Source organism: Gouania willdenowi, chromosome 22 (assembly GCF_900634775.1).
Source record: "Gouania willdenowi chromosome 22, fGouWil2.1, whole genome shotgun sequence".
NCBI lineage: Eukaryota > Metazoa > Chordata > Actinopteri > Blenniiformes > Gobiesocidae > Gouania > Gouania willdenowi.
In genome coordinates, this window is record NC_041065.1 from 16112281 (window position 1) to 16135806 (window position 23526).

At 39.4% G+C, this 23526-nt stretch overlaps 1 protein-coding gene across 2 annotated transcripts in view; it reads right to left on the reverse strand.

The window, feature by feature from the left end:
* Positions 1-22720, reverse strand: part of LOC114456103 (protein jagged-2-like) — a 65916-nt gene extending 43196 nt beyond the window's left edge. For both annotated transcript variants that reach the window (XM_028437642.1, XM_028437641.1), the window contains exons 1-3: positions 22547-22720; positions 21518-21841; positions 5630-5687 (exon numbers count right to left, since the gene is read on the reverse strand). In XM_028437642.1, the coding sequence (XP_028293443.1) occupies positions 5630-5687; positions 21518-21841; positions 22547-22603 (439 nt within the window). In that variant the 5' untranslated portion in view covers positions 22604-22720. The remainder of the gene's footprint in view (positions 1-5629; positions 5688-21517; positions 21842-22546) is intronic.
* Between the last annotated feature and the right edge of the window lie 806 nt (positions 22721-23526).

Genomic DNA, 23526 nt, shown 5'->3' on the forward strand with positions numbered 1-23526 from the left:
TGCTACCAAACCTAGCATCGCCGCTTTGTAGCACTGAGATTACAAAGCACTAGACGTGAGTGTTATTTGCTGCACAAGAATAACCACGTTCGCCTGTTTATTGTTCAATAACTCAATAAATCCTTCCTGGACTGCCTATGATTTAAATCTACGTGTCACTGTTTTTCATGCAGATGCTGAATTTAACCCTCTAGAGCTTCCGCTGTGTAGTTTTCATTATAATGTTCATCTTAACATCACTTTTTGCATTTTAATGCTCTCATGGAGTAACAAAATAGGGACAGTGACACATGGCAAGAATGAAATTTGGTCAGCAGTGTTCAACTGTTAACAACTTTTGTGGCTACATTTAGCATCATTTTAGACCCTCCAGTGACTTTTCTTTAAAAAAAAAAAAAAAAAGTGACAAATGAGGACTTTTTCTACTATTCGTGAGGCTTTTACTGATGAGGCTAGATGTCAGCTTCTAACGTAGCATCGCTGCATGAAAAGTGAGCATGCGGTTTTCCAGTACTGACACTTTCATGTTGTTTATTCACATCAACGTGTACGACGTGACATCATCAACACGCTGCACAGATGCTGTGCTGGAAGCTGAAATGAGGATGTTTTGGGTGATTTGGTCACTGCATGACGTTTCTGTTTAACAATGGCCTCGTCTGAGTCCCTGTGTGTGTGTGTGTGTGTGTGTGTGTGTCCCCTACGTAGATGAACACACACACTCATTCACAGCATGGCGTGATTGTTGTATGAGTCTTAAGTGTTGCTAGCTCACTCTGCTCTCTTGTAAAACAGCGTCATCCTGTCTTCTGACAGCCTTGATCATTATGTCAGCACGGCAGCACTTCACTCTGTCAATACGGCACTTATTTAAATTGTTAGCCTGCTGATAGTTATCCATCAGCTCGTAAATTTCCCTCTGACTCACAGAAGCAGGGATGATTTATTCTCCTTCCGTCTGAACTGAGACTAAAGTGTTAATGTAAGTTTCAACACACCCGCTGCCTATTCCTGCTCGTGATCAGGCTTTCTACGCTCTATGGAGGTCCAAAGCCTTTCTCCACAGAACAACTGTAAAAGTAGGGGTTCAATGAGGAATAAAAGGCTGATTTAAACATGTCACTACAGACTGCACCTCTAATCTGCACCTTTTTTATGCTATTGTCTGCTTTAATTTCAGGTTCAAGCCCTAAACGTGCAGGTATGATATCAGGTAGCTGTAAAAGCTCATCATATATAGCCTAACTCTCCTAATGTCACATTTACTGACACAAGACTGTGAGAATTTATCCAATGATAGATTAGATCAGGGCTGCAAAACTCATTTTAATCCAGGGGTCAAATACGGACCAGTTTGATCTCAACTGGGCCATAGATTTAAGGCGGGAAAACAAGTAATTTCAACTTTAATGTGCTCTAGTCTGCACTTCCACATATACATTATATATAAAGTATATATAAAGTATCCAAACAATAAGTTGTAGATATTAGGACCTCCACTGTAAATTTCCCCAATTTTGTGACTATAATGAAAAAAAATTAATTTGGGGAAATGATGCAAAATAATTAGAGGACAATTGCAAATTCAATGAATATCCATAATATTCTGGATATTCATAGAATGTGTGTATTGGGAGGGACAGATACTGTATCTACAACTGAAGTAGTTGGCCCAATGAAGATTTCTAATCCGTGTACCCTTCGTTCTTTGGTTATTACGTTTTAAAAACCAAATCAAAATAACAAATAAACAGTGTGGTTATTTTGTTTTTTTACTGATTTAAAACCAAAACAGAAATACAAAAAAACCAAAAACCAGATAAGCAGCGTTTTTCTGTTTTTGTTTTGTTTTTAACTTGTTCTGTTTGTGTTTGGATATTTACGAGCGAGAACTTAAGTCCGCTGCACTTCGTTTCCCTCCCCAGGTCTCCACACACAATAAGACTGTTTAGGATTTATTTCAGCAGTTTCATGGTCCTGCTCATGTTTTCATTCAGTCTGTGGATGTTTTAGCTCAAAAAAGCTGCTCATGTTTATATATATATTTTTTTTTGCGCTGTTACGGTCCAAATAGTATCCAAATAAACTGGTGACTATCAACTGTGAGGAACAATAGATGCTAGAACTTCTACCATTTGACACTTTTGTAAAAACAATTACAGCTTTTTTGAGGGCAGTGAAAATGTTTATTTTGCACATTATAAATACCGCTAACAGCAGCCGTCAACACATACGGAAGTTGATCACAAGAAACGAGGAGCACCAGTAGATTCATTCCACCACGAATGGTTCCACATATGTGCGTGTTTTACGTAACATCCAATTTTTGGTTTTGATTTATTTATGTATTAAAAACGTTTCAATTCACCTCCTTTTGATGTCCAGACCGGGAGCAAAAGTCTGCCTAGTCACCAGTTTATCTGGATACTATTTGGACCGTAACACTGTTCGGTAAAGTTGGCAGATATTCACAGATTCGGACTTCCAGCATCAATAACTCTTTAACGAAACGTCATCAACACACAAATTACGCCTCTGCCATCAGTGTGAGGTGGACAACATGATATTTATTTATTTAACAGGGACATTGCACAACAAATACGTAGTCTCTGGGCAGAGGCCAAGTGACAGCAGGTTTATACAGTGGACAAAAGGATCACCTCAACAAACATTCCAATACAATATTTACAGTTTTTACAATTGCAATTACAATTATTTGCAGTTTTTCCTATTTAACTTCTTACATTTTTAATAATACCCTGGTTAACCAGTTTTTACTGGTCTGACCATCTTTCAACCACTTCTTTAGGTTAAGTTTAAACTGTTGCAAGGTGCTACTCTTTCAAACAGTTCATGGTAACGACTTCACAGAGAAGCAATTCTGTCCAAAGGCAGAGGACCTAAAGTTTACATAACAGTCTCCTCTGGAGGAGGCTGGCGTTGTTCTAAGTCCTGCCTCTACACAAGATTTCACAAACATTCTCAGGGACTGTGGGGCCAAATTATGAAGAATTTTATACACTAAACTGACATTCAAAAACAGAATGAAATTTTCAAACGTTAACAATTCATACTTCTTCACAATGTTACAGTAGTGGTACGAAACAGGTTTTTTATCTAATGTTTTGAGTGCCTGTTTGTACAAGCTTTGGAACGGCTGTAACGCAGTGTTGGTCGATAGAGATCAAGGTGTGATGCAATATACAGTATAAGATGTGAAAATATTATTGCATGCATATTAGGGCTGGGCAAAAAATATGGAATTTGTAGATAAAAACGATTTTTATTTTGCAAATTCAGGTTAATAAAAAAATATATATGTACATTTTTTTATTTTTTTTTATTTTATTTTTCCTCACCTCAGTTTTTTTTGGACTTTTTCATGTGGGTTACCACAGCACAATGTGAGCCAGCCCCTTTTTTGTTTACATTAGCTACATTACTTTGAGTATATATGATATACTTAGGGAAAAGTTTATTAATTTCTTAATTGTAATGTTAAACGTCATAGAATATGTAGTTTTCTGATTTCTTACTCAGAAAATTTAAGCTACTGTTAAGCTGCTGTTGCACTTTCACTTAAACCTGGGGTAAAGCTTGATATTGTTGAATGACAGATAATCATTTACTTTTAATTTTGGGATTGTTCTATGCATTTTAACTCATGAGGACATTCACAGCAATAATGTTGCACTTTTGACAATGTGTCTGATGTCTGCAGTCATTTTTAAGTGCATTGAAGAAATGCATATAAAGCTTGGCTGCATCAGTGCTCATTTGAGGGCAAATATATTTAAACAGCGATAAATACAATTTTACAGATTTAATCAGTTTTGAAACGTGCTTTTTAAACAACAGTGTCCTGTCCAACACTACGCCTAAATACTTAACAGACTGCTTCTAGACTTGTTGTTCCTTTTGCAATCATTTCCAGCGCAGAGGGAGAAGTATTCCTTATTGAAAAAAACATGCTGACAGTTTTGCTAAAATTTAGTGTCAAGCATGTTGCACCATCCAATCTGAGATTTTTTCCATCGCTCCCTGGAGCACAGCTGCTGCTTTCTGACTTGATTTTGCATGGAAATATATCACAGCGTCATCGGCGTACGTTCTGTACGTGAACTTCAGGGCAAATAAATGGAAGATCATTTATAGAAACACTGAAACAAGAGAGGGCCCTAAATGGAGCCTTGTGGCACCCCAACTGAGCTGTCTAAAAAAGAAGACAGTGCTCTTCATTTGTGTGCAGTGCTTCCTATTCTCCAAATATGATTTATACCATTGTAATGTCTCTTCAGAAATATTGTGAGTGGACAATTTGGATAACAGGATGTCATGGTTTACCGTGTCGAATGCTTTTTTCAGGTCTAAAAATATGGCACCCACCGCCGCCCCCTTTATATATATATATATAGATATATATATATATATATATATATATATATAGATACAAGATCATTTCATCAAATGTAGTAGAGTAAAAGTCTGTCTGTCAGTTGTTCTGTGTGGTGAGATTAAAACATGAAGATCTCGTCCTAGTTTCCCCGTAAATATCCAAATATTACACAAACAGAACCAGATTTAATTTTAAAACAGAAAAACTCTGCTTGATTGGTTTTTGGTTTTTCCGTTTTCCTGTTTCTGGTTTTAAATTAATAAAACAACAAAACAAACCGTTTTTTCTATTTTTTAATTTGGTTTTGATAGATTTTTTCTATGCCATTCTCACTTTCACCTCTGGGCTGATTTGGACTCTTCTAAGGACCTGATTTGGCCTCCGAACCTTGAGATTCACACACGTGGGTTAGATGGAAAAATAATTGTCCACTCTGTGAGCGATTTAACAGTGAAGCAACCTTAGAAGCTCGGAGTCCATCAGCCAACACTCCCACCCAGTCACCAGGCAACACAATCACCAGTTGATTTGAAACACTACTGGAGTCACTCATTGTGAGTTTTTCTCATGTTGCACCACCAACATCATACAGAGTGTCTCAGAACGAGACCAGTGCTCAGGTATGATCAAACTAGTCAATACTCAACAGCAGGAGTCTCTATATTCTCACTTCTTTGTTATTTTGCGTGTCTCTTTTAGTGTCGTTTGAGTCATTCTGTGTTGTTTGCGTTTCTTTTTGTTGTTTTCATCAGCAAACGTATTTGCGTCTCACCACAGTATTACAGCGTGTGTCAGGAGGAGCAGACAGCGCACGTCACTGCTGTCCTGCAGACCTTCACTCTACCCTAGCTGGGTCAATCTGTCACAGATTCATCACAGAAAAACACACGACACGTTTGAAGCGCTGCCATAGTGCACTGCGTCCTCGCCCATGTGTGTCAGGACTGGGACGCACACAAACATTTACCTCATAGAAAGACGAAGAATGAAAGTTTTTCCTTTCTATTGTCGCCCATGCTTGTGTGAATGTTGTTTCTTATTATGATAAAGTTAAAAACCAATGTTGACAGTTCACGAATCAGATAAACACTCCACCAGGACATGTGTCACACATTTGTCTCCCAGCCGGCATGAAAAGGATCAGTGTGTGTGACTTGGAGCCGGACCTGTGACTTGCACGGATACCAGATCTGAGGCAGAGGACCTGATTGAGGACAGGGTGCAGATACATACCGCTGCTGTGTGTGCCGTTGTCTCGGTCCCAGGCCTCCACTATCACCGTGTACTCCCGCTGAAACACAGAGAGGAGAGGTTATCAGAGTGCACGCGCACACACACACACACACACACACACCCTGCTTTAGACGTGTGCATGATGTGGCATTTACAAAGAAACTCGGATATGAGCCTCCGTCACTCATAAACAGAACGGTGGGAAAGTGCGTCTGTTCCCACACTGCAGTCACTGATTAGCTTCCACACGCCCCAGGCCGCTTAGCTAGTGCACACGCACACACGCACGCACACACACGAGAATCACTTCTATTTATATTATCCAACTGGTATTATGGTATGTCTTAACATCCACATCATAATTTATCAGCTTTAATGTCAAGTCCCGCCCTTTACCTCAAAGCTAATCAATGATTGATGGACGGATAATGCAAGTAATTAAACAAAAATAATAAATAATAGATAAAGTCTTAGAATTGGAAAAAAAAAGGTATAAATTGATGGATTTTCTAGGGAGAAACTGCTGATAGTTGATACTGAAAAATATATGTGATTGATACATTGTGATTTTAGGCTTTTAAAAGTCTAAATTTCACTCCGGCTCAGAGGAAACGCTGGATTCAACACTACATTACTGACACTCCAGACCAGCCAACTACATTATCAGCGTTCACCACGTAGAAGCCGTTATTAAGTCAGTGATGCTCAACATGTAACTCTTTATGTCTTCATTTTTATTATTATTCCCCCAGAAAACCTTAAAAGGGAGACACTTTTTAACCCTTTTTTACCTATTTCCATTGGCCATTTTACAACTTCCTTTTGCCCAACAATTTTTTCAGACTTAAGCTACCTTTTGTCAATAGATATAATTTTTTTTTCTATCTTTGTCCATTTTTGCAAGTTCTTTTGAACACTTTTATCCAATTTTAATCCTTTCTTTAATTTTTTTTCCCGCCACTTTTCATCCAAATAAGCAAACTTTTGTCCAATAAATACCACTTCTTTTTCTCTTTTTTACCCTACATTTTGCCTCTTTTTGTTTCACATTTTTGCCCTTTTTCAATATTGAAGCAATTTTTTGGCCACTCTTGGCTGCTTTTGGTTCATTTTAGCCACTTTACACTCTTTTCTTGACTTCTTTTTTTGCGACTTTTGGACCATTTTTGGCCACCATGTCTGCCTACACTTGCTCATAAAAAACGTAGCTGACTGGACTGGCTCACTTCGGGTCGACAGCGCACCAGGATGATGCCCGGTCTGCCAGATGGCCAGTCCACCCCTGCTGACACTTCTGTAACTGCTCGGCCTTAGTAAAGAAGGTTCCAGACTCATGTGAACTTTAAACTGAAGCATGCAGAAAATTCACACAGATGCACACACACTCGCACACACACATTAGGATCATTTGTTCAGGCTGAGCCAAGGCTAGGAGCGATTGAACCCGTGCCACACGCTGTTACTCCCGATGAAACATTCAGTAAGGGTTAAGAACCCATCAGAATCAGGCTGAAGACGTCTGGTATCTGACTTCTCAGAAGCTGCATTTCCATTACCCTTGGAAATGAGCAAAATCTAAATAGCACAATAAAAACTGGTAATGGAAACACCTGAATAAAAAAAAAAAAACACTCAAATATCGCAAATATCGCGAGAAGGAGTTTCAGACGCTTCGATATTGAAATGTGTCGCAAAAACGCTATGGAAAGACTTTTTCTGCGAATACACGTGACTGAATGTGATGTGCATGGTCACATCACATGACGTGATGTGCCTGGTCACATGACCACTTCTCTCTGAGAAAACATGGCCCGGTACATGTAAACAGAAGAGGACACCTTTCTTAGTATAAGACTTCAAAATGATTAGTATCACATTAGACGTGAAACACCAAAGGCATGCAGAGTTTTATAAGGAGTATTTGAGCGGGATGAAATATGAGGCTCCTCCCCAAAATAAACTTCAATGGAAACACATTCAAAGCACAATTATACTTTGTCAACATTTATAAATATTGCTTTTATTTAGCGAAAATCTGTACTGGAAACCCAGCTGGAGACAAAGTGTTGATTCTGTCCAACAGACACAGACCAACCTCTGCTTTCTGTTCAACGCTGAGAAAGTTAAGAGCTGATAGACTTCAGGCTGTATTTCAGCCTCTGCAGAGCTCAGATGTGTGTTGTTGTGCGTACGTTCCCACCCCAAGAACCAGCCGTGGATTGTTTCAGGTGCAGCTTTTGTTTTCTCTGAGACGTGCATCGGAAAATAAACGCGGCCGCCGCTCGCCGAGCGTCTGCCGGTTCCCATGACCCGAGCGTGACTGGGACGGCTGTGGGGCAGATTACAGACCAGGAGGAGATTACAGAGGCCGACATGAGACAAGGAGCTTTGATGATGCTTTAAAGGTGATCTCACAGTACAGTCTCTGTCGTCTGCACGTCCAAACCATTCACCTAATGAGTCATCGTACTCTGGTGGTAAGCTCCAGGCCCGGGGGCCTAATGTGGCCCATCATAGCACCTGATGCGGCCCCTGGTGAGATTAAAAGTTACTGAGTTTCAGAAGTTTGGGAATGAATGCTTCAATTTTAAACAAATTATCTCCCACCTATAAGTATCAATCCTGTGATATTTGGTTCATTTCATTAATCTGAGAGACTCACTAAAAGGATGGGAGTCATTTGAATTCATGCTAAGTCATAAACCACAACTTTTAAGTCATGTGTGTTTCCAAAGACTCTTCTCTCTGAGTCCTTAAACTGGATCATTATAGGACTGAGTGTCTCCTGTAGGGGTATCCCCATCCGATATCGATATCAGAAATCCGTCCAATATTAGCCAGAAAACAAATATCGGATTCAAATGCCTGATTTTCCAATTTTTTTCTTTTTTTTTTCTTTTTAATTCAATTTTTATTGATTTTATTCAATTGTAGAATACTGTAGATATTATGTTGAATTTTAAAATGGATGTAACCAACTGGTTAATAATAAATTTTTCTCATACCTACTGTTGTTGACTATTGTTCTCTGTTTGAGTGACAGCACTTGATCAAGACTTTTCTAACATTCCACATGACAAAATAAGTAATTATTATATTTTTTATTAAAGAAAGGAGAGAGAGAAAAAAAAAAGTAGACATGATTCATGCTGATATCTGATCAATATCGGTATCGGCCAATACGCAAGGCTGCAATATCGGTATTATATCGGAAATGAAAAGGTTGTATCGGGACATCCCTAGTTTCCTGTGGTCAATGTTTGACAGCACATCGCTCTAAATTAAGATTTTGCTGGGTTTAGATGTTTTCCTGCTCCCACAAACTCACTACTGTGTCATCACTTAAAATATATAACATTAAAATGTAATGGTAATGTTTACCTTAACTCATAATGTGGACTTTACCGTTAACGTTTTTGCTCGAATGAAGGACTTTAAGAATGGAAACATCTTTCCCTGTAATATGAAAAACTTATTTTGCTGTCCACATTAAATGCCATAAGAACTTAAGAAGATAAAAAGTATAAATATAAAGAAATGAAGATACAAAGGGCGAAAAAATGTATTTACATAAATGTGCGACGTCTGTGTAATAAAGAATGAATTGATTAGGTGTTGATAAGTCCATAGATACATCACATTCTAATACAGGTTTGTGGCTTTATTTAACCCTAAAAAACACAACGCTTTTACAGAGAAACATGAAACCTTAGATATTCGCCTCACCAAAAATCTATCAGAGTTCTCCGAGAGTCCTAAAAAGTTTCTCTTCAAAGTATGAGATGCTAAGATGTCAGTAGGAAATTCTGCTACAGGTCAGATTTGAAGCGTGTAATGAAAACGTTAGGTGGGAAAACTCCTCCCTGAAGTTAACAATCGCTCTTATTTGAACGTACGGCTGGGCGGTATGACCGAAAAATGTAGATCACGGTTTTTTCTGAATTCTAACGGTTTCACGGTATATGACTGCATTTTTTTTCATGCATAATCAGGTGCTAACAGCATTTTCTACTGGTTAAGAATCAGAATCAGAATCAGAATCAGAATCAGAATCAGAATCAGAATCAGAATCAGAATCAGAATCAGAAAGGTTTATTTTGCCGAGTACAGTTTTTTCTAAAAAAAAACAGCACAATTTGACTTGGTAGTTGGTGCAGAAACACAAAAACACAAAAACACAAGCAGCAATAATAATAATAATAATAGTGATAAATAAAGGATAGAGGATAAAGAAAAATAAAGATGAAGATAAGAGAGAGGAATTACTGCAGTATATTCACTTAGAATATCACTTATTATATTGTAGAATAATTCCACACTAGTAGTAATACAAGTTTGCAACAGCAGCCTTAATGGCTCTTTGCTGTACTAGCCTAGCTTTAGCATTAGCTTGATTTCTAGCTTGAAATGCTGCATACTCAGTGGTGTGGTGGCTTCTTATGGTGAATAAGGTAGCGTTTTGTTTACAGCTCCACCGCGACTTATTTTTGTGCTACAGGAATTACAAAATGCGATCTTTTGCTCTCTTATTTTGTGTATTACAGCTGAACTGCCAACATGCTAAGCTAACCGTGCCTCTGTGTCCGTGAGTGTTGTTCTCCTGTAGCAGAGGCATGCGCACGCAGGCACATGCTCACATACAGCTTCAGAGCTTTCAATTGTGTCTTTCTTAACCATTTAAATGTATGACTAACACCGTAGCTAACGCCAGAGCGCTACTGTTTACCTTCCTATGTAGAAGTGCAACGTTGAAAAGGGTCCGGTCTAAAACGCGCCGTAGCGTTACAAAAATTGCGTAACCAAATACACCGGCGGTATATTAAAAAAATCATACTATAATGAAAATATATAACGGTGTAGTGTAGAATCAACCTACCGTGAAAGGTAGACAATGGGCATGCACACCTGGCGAACTGCAAAAAGTAAGAATCTTTCCTTCAATTTTTAGGGTTAGGGTTAGAATTAGGGTTTATCATAGTAGGAACATTTTAAGTAGCAAAATATTGTACGTATATATGTGTAAATAATGACTACGCTATTAGTGCGCATGCGCCTGTAGGAGGCTTTCACGCGTAGGATTATTTTTCACTACACCGGTGTTCGGTATGAACCGGGTATACCGTCCAGCCCTATTTGAATGTTTCCACTGCAGTCCTTCATAGTTTGAAGTCCATTTCAATGCCTCAGACGCAGACTTTAAATCCTGCAGAAGTTTGCCACTGAGTCAGAGGTATTTCCCTTGAATTCAGGCTGCAGCAGCCGTTAATGACTCTAACGTTCCTGGGGTTTAATTAACGCCTGTGCAGCAGGAGGAGCTGTGACAGCACCAACACCTGAATAAAACATGCAGCTCCTCTCAGAGCATCACTGCAGCCTCCAGCACAGCTTCACTGGGTTCCCCACACCTCAACTATTTCAGGCGCTCCTGCGTCCCAGTGACAGAGAGAAACTCTGGGAACAGACATTTCCTGTAACTTGATGGCGTGCAGGAGAAAATGCCGCCTTAGATTCACCAGACAGACTTGGTCTTTAAAGAGGAGCAGAGGAACTAATTCCACGTTTAACAGTTGTGCAAGTGTGACAAAATCTGAGCAACCACAGACATCCTGCATGAGTGAGGGTGAGCCTCGCCTCTCAGTATAGAAATAAAAAAAATGTCCACTGATCTTTTCATTTACCACACAATTATCATGATTTAAGTGGCTGTTATTCAGATGTTAAAAAAATCTCATTTCCACTCAAATCCTGTAACACAGAACTGTATGTTTTTCCATCTGAAGGTTTTTTTTTTCATAATTTTAAGTAGTTTTGTCTTTGTTGAACTTGTTGAATTTTGTATTTGTTTGGTGTATGTTTGGAGTTAAGGAGTTTGTTGTCATATTGTGTGTTTATGTGCTACAGTGGAAGTCATTGTCTAAAGCTTTCATTATATTTCTTTATTTTTTATGTTTTCATGTCCTTTCTGTCATAAAAACGCAATTTTTGACAATGACAAAAAACACAAAATGTGCATTTTTTTGTTTTCAAAAATTGGGAGCAAAATGAAACATTTGGTATGAAGTTTTTACAGATTTGAGATATTAATTTTGAAGAAAAAAAAATACACTCTTTGACCATAGATACTAGGGATGTACCGATCAGGTTTTTTTGCCCCCGAGTCCGAGTCCTTTGATTTTGAGAATTGGCCGATACCGAGTCTCGATCCGATACTTCTATAATACATTAAAAAGATCCAGGTTGTCACTTATCTATTTTATTCACCTTATTTTATCATTCAACCCTAAACAGAGCACTTCTGTGACCTAGCTTCATTAATCAAGCAATAAATTAAAAAAAAAAATCACGTTAGACTTTAGTGCAAGATTAAATACTATTAAATAAAAATGTCTAATATAAAAATGAATAATGGCCTACAGGCATGTTAACAAACAAGAAAATAAAAGTGCCACAGTGCTGTAAAGTAAGGCCAGTAATGCTTTTAGGAACTGAACTTTTAATGTTTACTCTCATTTAGTTTCACAGATTGAAATGTATGTTTTTCTTGATGAAAAGTATGACAACTTCATTTTGTTGGCAGTGCAGGTGCAGAGAACGTAAAGTATTAGTTGCTTACTAAATAAAGCGTGAGGTTTGCAGATAGAGGTTGATTTAGAACACACCTGCACGTCCTGCTGTAGGCGCTTGATATAGGAAATACTGCAGTGGAATGACTCAGGATGGTCTATTCTCACACACAAACATACACTCTGCATCCAACTTGCTCTGCCGACCAAACAACAGACAGGGCTCCTCTTATTGACACAAGTTCTTCTGTGTCATCATGTTCTACTAGTTCTGCAGCTTCAGAGCTTTCTTATCCTTTTACACCGTAACCAGAGCGCTACTGTTTACCTTCACAGTGCAGCATCGAAAAGGCTCCAGTCTGACGTGGCACAGCGTAGCGTTCCGAACGCTGCGTAATCAATATGCCGGTACGCATATTATATATTTATATCATCACGAAAATATATACTGGTATTTGGGTATACTGCCCACCACTATAATGATAATAAATATACATATATATCCAAGTCTTCATCGGGAGATAACGTCCGATTCCGATCGAGTCTGAAACAACGTGATCGGGCCTGATTTCTGATCACGTGATCGAATCGGGACATCCTTCATAGATACCACAACAAAAACTCCTGTCCAAAGTTCATACAATTAGGCTTTAAACTGAAAGAGATATTGAGAGTTTAAAACGCTGAATATGCAGAAAGTACACATTTGGTACTCGAAGGTGCCCCGAGGGTTAAGATGACTATATATATAAAAATAAAGAGCAAATAATAATAAACTCCCTCGAGAACAGATCAATATTCAGATCAATAAATACATGTGGTTCAACCACCTTCAGATACAGTGGGGGGCCATGGTGGCACTTTTATTTTGGGGGTCGCGGGCTGAAAAGGTTGAGAACCACTGCCTTAGAGAGACACAGAATAAAGTGGGTCACATGTTAATATTGTGCAGCTGCCGGAAATAAAAGTGCCTGTTTGTGACCCAGAATCCTCTTTCTGTGAAACTGCATACATACGTAATCTTTGGTGGCGAGGTAAAAGAAAAACAATCAAAGGGAGGGCGGCAGCAGCCTCATGTAGCGTTTCAAAATCCATATTTAATGCAATGAGGATACAAATCAAAAATCTACAAGTTCAAAACAAAAATGTGAAAGCTAGAAACCAAACCAAGCAGAATCCAGGGGAACATGAAATGAGACAGAAAGACCGAGAGGAAGAAATCAGGGAATTAGGAACACCTGAGAGGAGACAAGGGGAAAACAGACACTTAGAAGACAGAGGTGGATGTAAACACACAGGGCTTGAGAACAACAGGCAAAACTAAGAGCTAAGAACTAACAAAACACCTTACCAACTAAACAATATCTAAAACATGACACGACAGAAGCAAATAAACACTGGGCTGTAAAAGAACCACAACGAGGTCTGAAACCAACATCTGGACTTTCTATCGTGAAAGATCCCAGAGTGTGACCGACACAGATCTGTTAATGTCATTTATTCACACAGAATGTATCCCACATTCAACAAATGTGCACCACAAGACTATTAATATGCATCTTGCATCATTTTGTGTAAATGTTATGAGTCTCAAAAAACATGAATAATGACCAATAGTGTAAGGAAGACAACTGTATAAAGCTGGGCTTAAACAAGGAAACACACACACACACACACACACACTGACTAAAGTGGGAGTGTCAAGCCACATAAGGAAACTCTGAGCCACATAGACATATACCAAACAGATTACTTAAAATAACACCAGAGTTTGAAACCTCAACCTTAGATAGTTTTAACGCCACATTTTTACACTTACACAGAAAACCAAATTACACTTTAATGCAGTCGTGTTTGCTCTATTTATTCATTTCTTTTTATTCTTACCAAGTCTTAGCACGTCACCTTCAATTGATAAAGACGTTACATACAAACTTAGCAATTAAAAAAACAAAAAACAAACAAGTTCAACAAATCCCAAAACAAAGCAACACAATCTAAGCACAAAAAACATGACGTAACCATTTAATATCATGATGTAATCAAAGTCTGAAGTAACTGTGGGATCAAATGCTTCAGTTAGTGATTCATAATGTATTCTGGCGATTCTCAACTGGTGGTACGGGACCCAAAAGTGGGACGCGGACATGTACTGGGTTGGTCGCGGTCAGCTGGTCAAAAATAAATAAATACATGTTTGACTTGTCTTTTATTTTGAAAGAAACTTTTCTCATGGCAGGCACACTGTGAAATAAATGTTACACAGGAAAATATATAGATTCATGTTTTTAAAAAGATTATACTGTATATGTGTGTTTTCAACAGCTATTTTTGAAAAACTAAATTTGGTTGGTTGAACTCTTAAAAAAAAGTGGGTCGCGATTTAATGACCATGGGGTGAGACCAGTTAAGAACCCCTGATGTATACAATACAATACATATGATTTATTATCCAGTAATTACATTATAAATGTGTTCATATAAAGTATATTACATACATTTTCTCATATTATCCATATTACATGTATTATCTATTTGTCAACATTCATAACAATAATATGCTGGAAATGAACACACGCACACACACCTACACACACACACACACACACACAGACAGACACAGACAGTAGATCCCACATTCACACGGACACAGTCAGACATCAGTCATGTGACTCAGAGGCAGCGTGGGAACGCTGAGCTGCCACAGTCTGAGTCGAGCTGACTTTTACAGTACATTTCAATTCAGTCACGGTTTTAGTCTTCTGACGAAATCTGCATTAGTGTTAGTCTGCCCAGTGTTCCCAGTATACATGTTTAATGCGTTACCCATTAACCAAAGATGTAAACATCTTTAAAGGGAACATTTCCAATTCCAAACTCCATAAAGAGATCATTTATAATATTAGAGGTGTAGTTGGGTAATGGCCTTGTACAGCAGCCAGGGGTAGAAAAATCCTGGTCGTCATGGAGACACGATGGCCATCATTTTGCTCACCTTACATCATTTTCAATTATCCATTTTCAATTACAGTCCAATTATGATTAGCCCAGCATTTTTTACAATTACAATTATTTTCATCCTTAGAAAGTAAATTGCAATTATGTTCTCAATTACAATCAATCACAATTACTGAGCCTCTTGTGTTAGCTGTCTGTTAGCATCTCTCATAGTAACGGGTCCTAAATCAGCTCTAAAATACATTAAGAACAAATATCTATCATCTAATATCTTTCCTATCTATTGGTTACCTTGTTAGACTTCCTAATCAATGAAAATATAGGTTTTGATATTTTTGGTGTGGATGTCTGAGCATTTTTTGTGTCAGTAAACCCCTCGATTTCAATTTTTTTAATGTTAAAATGTGGGAAGGCGTGATGTGAAACATATTCTTAGATAGACATATTTGTAGAACTGTACATAGAACTCTCGGGTTCCAGTTTTGCATTAAATTATAATTGACAATTTTTAAAAAAATGTCATGGCAAATACAATTACAAAGGCAATTATCTAAACTCAATTACAATTTAATTACGATAACGACGGCAAAAATGTTTTTAAATTACAATTACAATTATAATTACACCATAATTGTAATGAATTATCAATTATGCAATGATAATGATAATTGACCCTCAGATGCCGTTAGTGAACTTCAGCCACAGGAGGGTCAGCCGTCCTCTGTTTAAGGGGGATTAAAGACCCCTTAGAGGTAAAGGCAGACTTCAGCCCCTGGAGCCTGAGCCGTTTGAGTCATCATATTTTTCAGGTCACAGATTTTGTCACAACACCTGTCTATGATTTGAGCATGATGGGACCCACTGTCTCTGACAGATGAGCCAGTTTTCCTCCTCCTGGCTGCACTACAAGAACATAACTCCACTAAATCTCTGGTATTAGATGATCTTTTGATAGAGCTCAAATTAAAATAACATAGGACAGGTGCCCTTTAAGAGAGTGAACCGGATTGATGAGCAGCAGCATCTTCATCATGGATGCACTGGGACAAATGGACAGAGTGGGGACGCTGGCGGTGCACTGGGTGAATGCTGGGTGTCATCAGAACCTGTTCCTGCTCAAACCAAAACTGATGAAGGTCCTCGATTTACTTTGTGAGAGGTGACGGCAGGACAGCAGCTCTAAATATATACGCTGTAAGGCGTGGGGGAGAGGGCGGGGCCTGTTTCAGCCGTAAGTGTGTGAGGTCCAAAATTACACAAATTCCCACCAGAAACCAGACACATCTTTCAAAACCAGTCCGATAACCAACCAACCAGTCCGATAACTAACCAACCAGTCCGATAACTAACCAACCAGTCCGATAACTAACCAACCAGTCCGATAACCAACCAACCAGTCCGATAACCAATCAACCAGTCCGATAACCAACCAACCAGTCCGATAACCAACCAACCAGTCCGATAACCAACCAACCAGTCCGATAACTAACCAACCAGTCCGATAACCAACCAACCAGTCCGATAACCAACCAACCAGTCCGATAACTAACCAACCAGTCCGATAACCAACCAACCAGTCCGATAACCAATCAACCAGTCCGATAACTAACCAACCAACCAGTCCGATAACCAACCAACCAGTCCGATAACCAACCAACCAGTCCGATAACTAACCAGTCCGATAACCAATCAACCAGTCCGATAACTAACCAACCAACCAGTCCGATAACTAACCAACCAGTCTGATAACCAACCAACCAGTCCAATAACTAACCAGTCCGATAACTAACTATTGCAAACATTACATGTGCTTTTTCTTCTGACACTGTGAGGAACTCCATACCAGCAGCCAGTCCTATATGTTTGGGTTAGCTTAGCACGTAGCAACGCTGGCTAAGCAGGGTCAAAGGATAAAGGGGTGAGGCTATGTTATTGGGTCAACATAATGGTCCATATTGTCTTTTTGGGCTGAAAATAAAATGAATAAATAATTGGTAAAAGGCTTATATGGACACAGATCAACTTGCCCCATCGTCAAAATCAAGTTTTTAATTATAGCATTGGCAAGACACACACACACACACACACACACACACACACACACACACACACACACACACACGCACACACACACACACACACACACACACACTCTTCTTTTGTGGAAAACCATGCCACTAAAGACCCAAACAGCCCGAGGCCGAACATGATGCAGAGGATTGGAACAATGTGCTTTTCTGTCTCTAATTCATGTCAGGACCATTGGCCCAGATACTGGGCGACCTCAGCAGTCCAGTATAGCAACACCAGGGGCTACAGGACACAACAAACAACTGTCAAACACAAGGCGTGTCAGAGCGCCAACTACAGGACAACGTCTTTAATTACGTTCCAGAACAACAGCGATTCATGCTGGATTCTAACGGTTCTTTTCTTTGGAAAAAAAATTTCAAAAAATAAAAAAGAAAACAACAAATTAGAGTGATGTCAGATATTCATTTCTTTATAAATTCAATATGTTTCAAATTCAACCATTTCATTTCCCCTCAAACTAATTGTTACATCATGGATTTCTAGTAAAGACGTTGTTTTATCCCTTTTTCATTATTGGTAGAAAACCTGATATAAATGCAACCTGCGACGCCACAGGTGGGCCCATTTTAATCAAGGCCCAACCACGTGATGTTCATCCAATAACAAGTCCAAGGAAAGCTTTGACTGAAAGGTTTTCAGCCAATCAGCGGTTTGCACCCCACATGTGGCCAGCCCACAAGCTGCCTCGTCACCAGGAAGTTGCTGTCCTCATGATGCGTTCAATGCAACTCAGAACTCTGGGTTTATTGACCAGGAGTCGCCAACTGGAGTCGATGGTACATGATAAAGCTGAACCTCCTCTAAAAAATGAAAAATGTCATAACAATGATGGCACCCAACTACATGTTGGTGGTAAAACAGCAAATAAACGCATTTTAATATTTACTATGTTCACAAATGACTGACCGCTGTTGTGGAACACAGTAATGCAGGCTTTATTTATGTTGCTGTTTTAAAATGCTTTAAAAAAAAAATACAAAATTATTTTTTTTTTACTTGAGCCCAGTTTTTTTGCTTTTTGCTGAAATATGCCACACAATGTTGCCTTGCCTTGTTGGGCCAATATAAAAATGCTATTCAGAATAATGATATCTTTAATCACACAAACATTATTGATTTTATTGTAATTTCTCAGATTTTTCAAATGAGAAAGGCAAAGTTCAGAGTTGCCTTGAACGCAGCGTCAGAGTCGCAGAAAAGCGTTAAAACGTAGATGACAGGGAACAGTTTATTTTTGTGCGTGTTTTTTTTTGGTTTATTTTAACAGGCCCATGCAGGTTCTCTGGGGGCCCAGCCACAATCAAAATCCTGGTGCCGCTACTGATGTACCAATTTTACAATATTATGATAACAGCACACCAGTCATTTTGTCGGGTCAAATTCTGTCATACACTTTAAACATAACGGACATTTTTGCATGAAGTTATTTTTGTGTTAACTGTTATTTTTGCATGAACTGTTATTTTCGTAACAGTCATGTTTTTTTTTTTTGTTTTTTTATTATAAAGCACATTTTTTATCATAAAAGACTGACAATGTTGCTGTACGGCATATTTTTGTTTTGACACATTTCTGTCTTTTTAACTGAACTATTTTTTTTTTTTTACCTAATGGTCATTTTTGTTGTAAAAGAGAATTTTGACAATGTGAGGCTCCACAGAATTCCACTACCCTTCTTTATTATTGACTCCTCTCTGTGTCACACACACACACACACACACACACACACACACACACACACACACACACACACACACACAAAGTGGAAAATACTGGCCCCACACGCGCAAAGTGAGACAATAACCCAGTAACGAGGGGAGCGTGAACCTGAGAGGCGGTGGTAAAGGCATCCCCAACGCAGATCGAACGCAGACCTTCATTTGTTTGAGCAGTCGGTGACACTGATATCACCCACTGTGAGTGACACACACACACACACACACGCACACACACACACACGACTCACTGGTAACACAATCTTCCTGCAGGGCCCTGACTTACTACTTCCATCTCCCTCTGCTGACAGCTGACCACGGCAACTGATGAATGAGGAGGTCAGCGGGAACACACACACACACACACACACACACACACCCTTGCACACACACACACACACACAGATTTTGGCTAAAGCCATGTTTTGGTCAAGACTGATTCTAATGCCAGTTGTGAGGATATTTTCAGGGTGATATGTCTATATGAGTGTAATGTGTAACACTGAACACTTTCAGGTTTAAGTGATAAGTAAGGCCAATGTATTTTGAGTACACACAATGTATGATAAATGAGTAAATGGAGTAACTTTACAGAATGTGTGTTATAAGTGTGTGGGGGTTCACATTCTGGCACGAGGGGCCAAAATCAAATATGCACAAAATGGTTGAAACAATGGAAACATTTTGTGTGGGAGCGTCATTAGTAGGTGGAGAACGATTTTAAGACGAGGACAACAGAAATGTCCTCATTTTGTTGGTGTGTTATCTTAAAAAAAAAAGGTCCTCAAATAAAAGAGATAAAAGTCCTGACACACACTTACACACAGATTTTCAGATAAAGCGACATTTTGCTCAAACCTGTTTAAAACATCACTTGTGAGGACTTTTTCTGGTTTATATGACTCATGAGGACCATGTGTAACACAAGGATAGTTGAGAAATGATCGCCTTGAGTGACCTCACAAAAAGAGTGTGTGAGGTTCCACATTCCTTTGACCTGTAAGTGCTTCCATAAACCACAGCATAACACAACACCAAAAAAAAACACACTGCTTACTTTACTGACAGTATTTTACAGTTAATTATAAATGACAATGGTTCACAGTCGGATTTAGAGCTGGAATTCTCAGGGTTTCAGGACCGAACATCCCAAGGCACGACCCAAATTGGAAGAAAAAGCCTCAAGTTTAATACTAATAAAAGAAAACTTGGATCAATTTATATCAGGGCAACAGAATACAATGAACTATCACTCTAGTATAACAGTCAACACTCATTCCATCTATAAACTAAAAAAAAAACCCTGCATTTTTACTTATTCTGTAAAAACATATAAGATAATATAAAAAGTGGGATTGAAAAAGTCAAAGTTGAAACTGTGCTGTCAAAAGCGTGAAGATACAGTTCACCTAAAAAGTTTATTGTGTGTGCTGTGACCCAATTTTAGGTCCAAACCCACAAGCTGAGAATCTCGGATTCAGAACAAGTGCCCAACTCAAGGCTCATGGACCAAATACGGCCCATTGGAGCATCCTTTTTGGCCCTCAGAATTATTTTGCAGAGTACACAGTAAAGAAAACAGTAATCAGCATTTAAAACACTGTAAATTGAAGTTCCACTTATATGAAAAAAGTAATTGGAAGATTTAGGATTTTTAAATAAAGTTTAGAGCAAGCCACACGACCCCTGGTTGAATGATGTACGCTCAGGTTTGTGAGTGAAGGACTTTCCACTCCAAAAACACTTTTTTTTAAATCAAAGTGAGAAAAAGATTTGAAGTTAATAAATAATCCATAAAACTCTAAAATAGGAGGATATACATATGTGTTGTCCACTTGTGGATCATCATGGAGAATAACGGCTTCCATACATCTCAACTGAGGTATGTTGTGTGTTTTTACATCAAATTTCAGATACTTTGAAATACCAAAAATTCATGTCATAGAAGCTTCTGATCTACAGAGGACACGCTGCCAGCCCAGTCAGCTGTGGTGGGAATCAAACCCGTGACGTTTTCCCCTGCACAGTCACGCTGACATTATCTGTGGGTGTGACTGCCCTTTTTAGGCCGCGCTGATTCTCACGCAGAGACGCGGTTTTGGTTGGCGCGCTGCTCTGTGCAGATTGGAGAATGAGTTACTACCTGCTGTCAGCTCCAAACATCCCCATCAGCCTTTATACCCCAACGCACACAAACACGCACGCACGCACACAAACAGCCTCATGGTAACCTGTCGAAACCAAACAACATAAGCGCGCAGCTGTCGCGCGTAAAAGCCGTGCGTAATGCACAACTGGGCCTCGGGCTGTGAGGCGCAGACAAGAGTTCCCACAGAGGAGGAGGAGGAGGAGGAGGAGGAGATGTGTTGACCATCACAGGACAGACTGGACCCACGCACAGCAGAAACGCGCGCGTCTAAACACATCTGTTCACACATTTGTCGTAAGCGGCCCTATAACATCTGAAGGTGCTTCCAAGTAGGACTTTACGCGGAATTCTTTCTGATATCCAAATACGTACAAATACGTTTTCTTCACGTTAAACCGATGCCACTTACCAGCCATGCAAACTGGAACGGAATCACGATCTTTCCGGCGTCATTGTTCCGGTTCTGGCTGCCTTTCTGGCTGCCCTTGAACTGAAAAGTATTCCCACCGATAACCTTGGTAGTTTCCGAGCCGTACGTGCACGCTCCACTAGTCGAGACCTCCGTTTGGTATTCCTTTAAGCACACCCTGAAGTAGGTGTCGCACTCGTCCGAACCACAGTCGCCCTCCGCAGCGCTGCGGTCCACGTCACAGCAGTCCCCGTTCAGAAGCTGCCCTTTGCGGTTTTCCATAGAAATCAGCTGCAGCTCGAAGTAACCCGTGCTCTGGCACACCTGGGGGGAGACACATGAGTGTGAGGAGGGCTGAGAACAGCGCGTACAGAGCAACATAACTGTACATTAGAAGCAATACATTTTTCCTGACATTTAAAGTCACTTTTGGGACTTTATTTAGTTATTTCTGTGGTTATCGGGACATTATAAGTGATTATATTGGCGATAACTGTAAATATGTAAAATAAATAATAATAATAAATAAATATATATATATATATATATATATATATATATATTGTAGGGGGGTTTTTTTGTGTGTAAAAACGACAAAACATGAACGAGCTGCAACATCTCCACAACCTAACGGGACACTTTTGGCTTGGCTATGGACAGCTCTACTAGGCTCAGGTTCCCTCTGAGGGAAACTGCTTGGACTTTGCATGTGTGTCATCTGTTGGTAAAGTTTAAGGTCTAACAAGGAGAAAAAGTATCAGAAATAATGTGTAGAGAGGGCCAGGAGCGGCTTTGGTGACGCTTTTACGCACGGATGAAAACCTGGATACAGCCACAGACTTAAGCTTTAAAACGGACCAGGATTAGTTTAGTGCAGGAAGAAGTTTGTGCACTAGTCTCTGAGCAGGAAGCCTGGTTGATCTCCAAAAGGAAGCAGACACTTTCCACATCACATGAGACGCAGATCATTAGATTAAGGATGGACTAAAGGCTCTGCGTTGTGCTGCACCATCACTCCAAAGTTCTCACCTCAGCCCAAAGCGCCAGTAGAAGACACACTAAGGAGAAGCGGTGCACGGTTCCCATGTCTCCGGTGTCCGCTCGGTTTTGGTTCTCATCAGGGAAAAGAAGAAAACAAATCAAGCCGCCGCTGCTCGGTCTCAGTCAATCCTCCCGTCCCGCTTCAGCAGCGACGCGCACACTGCGCTCCGCTCCGCCGCTCGACGCACTAAACAGCTCAGCAGAGGAGCGGCCGTGCGACCTGTGACGGACAGCTCAGCTAGCCAATCAGAACTGGGATGCCTCAGTTATCCCCACCGGAGAACAAATCAGAAAGAGAGGCGGAGCTAGATGCACGGGAGCGGATTTGTTGTGCGCGCCCCATAAATCAAACCTGTATTTATTCTCTCAGTAAAACTTTTTAAACGACCCCATTAAATTTGAAACCCTTTGCATTTTGATACATCGATGTGTACTTTTATGTACTTGTGCATTTATTGTCTTTTTTCCAACCTCATTGATTTAGAGCAGTGGGTCTCAAACCTTATGCTTCAGTACCCCCTTTCTCTATACCTTTTGAAAGTACCCCCCTTATGTCCGACTACTGCATTTTGCTCAGAATTGAAAAAACCACTTGAGAGCATAATGATTGAATCACACACACGAAAAAAAATTCATTTTGTAAATAAGTAGAATGAAACAGTATTTAGTGCTTCTTGAATAGATTTATTTCTTTAGTTTTCATCATTTACGGTCATCTCCCTCCTGGTGTGGGACCAAGACTGACCCCGGTATTTTAAGTTCATGTTCTAATGGGGGGAAAAAATCCATCATTTTGTGTGGGGTTTTTTTATTTTTATTTATTTTTTGGTCATTTTGTGTGTTTTTGGTGTCATTTTGTGTATTCTGTTGTTGTTTGTTGTTTATATTATTCAGTATATTTTTGTCTTATTTTGTGTTGTTGTACTCCAATTATTCTATCTCAGTGTGTGTGTGTGTTTTTGGTGTCA